Source organism: Protobothrops mucrosquamatus, unplaced genomic scaffold (genome assembly GCF_001527695.2).
Source record: "Protobothrops mucrosquamatus isolate PMUCROS unplaced genomic scaffold, P.Mucros_1.0 scaffold2960, whole genome shotgun sequence".
Classification (NCBI taxonomy): Eukaryota; Metazoa; Chordata; class Lepidosauria; order Squamata; family Viperidae; genus Protobothrops; species Protobothrops mucrosquamatus.
The window spans coordinates 251,609-256,381 of NW_015388983.1; the positions used below are offsets into that span (position 1 = coordinate 251,609).

The window sequence follows — 4,773 nt, forward strand, 5'->3', positions numbered from 1 at the left end:
CATAAGTTTTGTCTCTCTCTCTCTTTTAATAGGCTGCTAAACATTGAAATACAGCCATTCACTACAACACTGCCTTCTGAATTCAGACAACCGGTTCTTACCCCCACTTTATTAGTTTGCTTCTCTATAGTAGCTCTTACTACACAGTCCTAAGAGCAGGCTGCTTCATGGATTCTGATCTTGAACAAAACCCTATTCAGACACAAATTTTACTGGTTACTAAAACACTGGCTTGGTTCAGATATATGCTGAGTCAAAAATCTGATTTGTTTCACTTGAATGTAGTGTATTACCTGAATCTTACTGTTATATTTTATACATGGAAAGCAGCAAATGACAAAAAGGGTACCACAGCCTTAAAATGTCAGAATGCCAACACCTTCTGCGTCATAACATCGCAGACAAATCAGGGCAGAGCTTGCAGTGTGTTGTCACAATACGCATTTGATTATTTTGACGAGACCATCTTGAGAGGTCCCTAATCAAATGAACCATGTCTGAACCATGTCTTAGTCATAATATTTGGATGATAAAATTCAGTGTCCTCATGTTGCCCAGATGTCAGTAGTAAACAGTTCGAGTGTTTACAGTCTGCCGAAGCCCCAGATCAGTTGTTCCATGCTTTTGAAAAGGTTACTTAAGCCAGTCTGGAAATAGTCCAACTTCACGTGATAAAGAATTTAGGTAGGAAGCCAACGCTCCCGAGATGCAAAAAGAGAGGAGCCATTTAAAAAAAAAAAAAAAAAGCATACCTGCCTTGCAATAACGAAAATAAAAATCTGTACAAGTAGTCTTCAACTTACAACAGCTTGTTGAGTGACTGTTCGAAGGCCCTGGAAAAAAAAAGTTGACTTACGACCGTTTTTTTCCGCACCTGACAACCGTTGCAATATCCGCATGATCACGAGATCAACATTTAGACACTGGTTCACATTTATGACGGTTGCAGTGTCCCGGGGCCACGGGATCCCCTTTTGTGACTTTCTGACAAACAGAGTCAATGGGAGGGCCAGATTCAGTTAACAAAACGTGTTGCTAACTTAACAACTGCAGCGGTTCATTTGACAACTGTTGAGGAGAAAGTTTGTAAAATGGGGCAAAATTCACTGATCAACCGTCTTGCTTAGCGGCAGAAATTTTGGGCTCCATTGTGGCCGTAAGTCGAGGACTATCTGTATTTCAAATTAACTGGTGGTAGTGCAGAAGACGGTACTCCCTTTAAAGCAGGGGCAGTCAACCTTGGCTCTTTTATGACTCGTGGACTTCAGCTCCCAGAATTCCTGAGCCAGCTAAGCTGGCTCAGGAATTCTGGGAATTGAAGTCCACGAGTCATAAAAGAGCCAAGGTTGACTACCCCTGCTTTCAAGGATGTGTTTCCTAAACCACTGGAGATCTGATTTCATGCCTATTACTTTTGATTTCATACTTATTACTTGCTGTATACTCTGCTCTTTGCTACTATTGGAAGGCAGCTCTCTGTAGTCCACCAGCACGCTTGTCTCTAGTTGATGAGAAGCCAGGAATCCAGAGCCTAAACAGATCTACTTCTGCTACTCACTAGTTGCACACATCTTTTTACATTCAAATCAGTCCTGAATTACTGTTCCTGCTCACATTTGAGTTACACGTTACAGTGGACCCTGCTGTTCAAAATAGCTTTCAGATCCAATCGGTCTGAAGTTTAGATTCTCAGTATTTTCCCAGATTCATTTATTGATGATATATAGACGCATGGATGCACATACTTAGGAAGCAAGTATGTGGCTAAACTGGAGAGAGAGAGAGTCACATGGGCAACACAGTAATGTTAATGAATGATGATAAATCAGTTGCCTATTTTGCAGAAAAATCTTGTGCTTTGGTTTTCCTATCTTCTGGACTTTGAGCGGATGGATGCTTGAGCTGGGCTAGCAACTGTGTGACTAAATGTCTTCTAAGTCTAATTAAGTCTCAGTTAATTATGGTATGGTATGGTTATTTGATTTACTGTCAAGACCAGTGACAAACATGATGGTGCTGCTTGGGTCTCGCTGAAAATACTTTTGATTCCCAAGTTAGGACAGGCCAGGAAGGGAACCAGACATATGCTGTTTTCTTAGAACAGTGAGATTCTGCTTTCCACCTGGAAGCAGAACCTTTGTTGAGGTTCAGAGATACTCAAGGGGATTAGGGCCAGTTCCCCAATCATATCAGTGGCTGACACACGTTTGTGGTGTTTCTCTTCCCAAGGGGGTCTTGTGCCAGGAACCAGTGGGAAAGGAAGGGGGGCCAAACGCAAGCAGCAAGAGGGAGGAACTACAGGAACAGCCAAGAAAACGCGGAGGTAAGTCCTGAGAATTTGGTGGATAAGGAAAGGGTGGAAAAGGAGATATAATTCATATCCTTCTGCATGCAGGTAGGTCCTGACTTGCAACCATTTGTTTAGTGGCTGTTCAAAGTTACAAGAGCGCTGAAAAAAAGCCGTCTTGCGACCGTACCCCACATTTACGACCATTGGCAGCCTCCCTTTGATCATGCGATCAAAGTTCAGTGGCAGCTGGATCATAATTATGGCCACAGAGTCCCTGGATCATGTAATCACCTTTGGCGGCGTTCGTGTTTTTATTATTTCTGCTTTACCTTAGATCAGGGGTAGGCAACCATGGCTCTTTTATGACTCGTGGACTTCAACTCCCAGAATTCCTGAGCCAGCCATGCTGAGGGGAAAGGGAGAAGTTTCCAAGCTGAGCCATGCTGGCTCAGGAATTCTGGGAGTTGTAGTCCACGAGTCCTAAAAGAGCCAAGGTTGCCTACCCCTGCCTTAGATACTTGGCCACATTGTGGTACGCCTAGAAGGGAAGGAATAAATTAAAATTACGATGGTGAACAAGACTGATGAATCGAAAAGGATCTATTCCTCTCTCATTGCTCGGAAGGCTGAGAGAGATCTGCCACTGACTGATGCCTTTTGCTTCCACAGTGATCCTCTGTTCTCTGCTCAGCGCCTTCCACCCCATGGCTATCCGCTGGAGCACCCTTTTAATAAGGATGGGTACCGTTACATTTTGGCAGAGCCAGACCCCCATGCTCCTGACCCAGAGAAGTTGGAGCTAGATTGCTGGGCGGGAAAGCCTATCCCTGGAGATCTCTACAGAGCCTGCCTCTACGAACGGGTCCTCCTAGCTCTGCATGACCGAGGTACCGATCTCATTGGACGTTTCCCGCACTCGGTGACCAGGCATGGCTACGAAGCCGTGAACTGTGCAAAACTAGATTCTTAAAAGCGAGGCTGTTTTGAAGAAGAAAAAAAAAGGAAAGGAAAACCAACCCTTTAAAAGTTGTGTCACAGATTTTGGCAATGTGATCTTGGGATTTCAGTAAAAAGAGTAGGCAGATCACTGAGCTACCCCAAGGGGAGCGTAAGATAAGATGACCTTATATGTGGAATTGCATGGAAAAGTCATGGGGGGGGGGAAGGAAAAACAGCAAATGGATCGTCACAGGAATTCAGGAAGCCAACTAGAGCAGCGGTTCTCAACCTATGGGTCGCGACCCCATTTGGGGTCGATCGACCATTTCACGGGGGTCGCCAAGCAAGGCTGTCCACCATTTTTTCCCCTTTTCCGGCGGGTGCCTTACCTCCCTTGAGCTGGGCCATCTGGTGGTCGGCCTGCTCCGTCTCTGCCGCTTGCCAGCTACGCCTCGGCCGGCGCAGGGGGCGGAACCACGCATGCGCGGCGCTCCCGGGCAGGGAAAGTCCTCGACGTAGGACCGGTTGGGTAGTCCTCGACTTACGACCGGTTTAGTCCTCGACTTACGACCGGTTTAGTCCTCGACTTACGACCGGTTTAGTCCTCGACCTACGACCGGTTGGGGTCGCGGCATTAAAAAGGTTGAGAACCACGGAACTAGAGGAAAGTATGTGTGTTTGGAGATGGTATCTGCCAGTGGCTTTTTAAAATCGCAAAGCAATGTATAATTAAAAAATACCTTGGAGTGATGGCTGTAACTAATGGATATGTTTGTACTTAAAAAAAATATCCATAGTTTAATTCCTGGCATTTCCAGGGAGTAATAATAATAATAATATTAATAATAATAACTTTGGTATCTTGAAGAGTAGCAGAGTTATAGAAAGCCATTGCAATGGCAGGAAGATCGGTCTGGAAATTTCCTCCAAATAAAATATCCAGTACATTTTGTTTTGCATCGCGTAGGATAGCTTGCAAAAAATATGCATTTCTTCCTTATATCAGAACATTTTCTGACTGATGCCATTTGCTTTCTAAGAATAATCCCTTGGAACAAAATGAGACTGCCAGGCTAGCCTGATGCATCATGTTTGGAGTCAGGGTTTGTCAGCGATTGCTAATCAGCTAATTGGCAAACTGAAAAGATCCGTGTGATAAAAATAAGAACTAGAAGTTCCCCTCGTACGTTGTTGGCTGCCCATCAAAATACACTGTGGTGTATTAAACAAATCGGGCGAGGAATTTGTGATAACAGCAGAGAGGCGAGCGGTGATGCTTCGAGACTTTCTGTTTCTGGGGTTTTATTTATTTATTTTTATTTATTTATTTGATTTGTATCCCGCTCTTCTCCTTACCGGACTCAGGGCGGCTGACAGCCTTATAAAACCAACATTACAGTAAATATCAATTTAAAACCAGATTAACAGGAAATATTTGCAGTGGCCTAAAAATTAAAATTTCCCTTAAAAAACCCCACTAAAATTCCCCTAGGCCAATCCCGCTTGTTGGAAAAGCCATGTCTTTAGGGCGCGGCGGAAGGAGG

At 44.3% G+C, this 4,773-nt stretch overlaps 1 protein-coding gene across 1 annotated transcript in view; it reads left to right on the forward strand.

The window, feature by feature from the left end:
* The window catches only part of ASH2L (ASH2 like, histone lysine methyltransferase complex subunit), a 15,752-nt gene extending 12,492 nt beyond the window's left edge, over positions 1 to 3,260 (forward strand). Inside the window, exons 10-11 of the mRNA XM_015826107.1 lie at positions 2,230 to 2,323; positions 2,960 to 3,260. Of these exons, the coding sequence (XP_015681593.1) occupies positions 2,230 to 2,323; positions 2,960 to 3,260 (395 nt within the window). The remainder of the gene's footprint in view (positions 1 to 2,229; positions 2,324 to 2,959) is intronic.
* Positions 3,261 to 4,773: the final 1,513 nt, after the last annotated feature.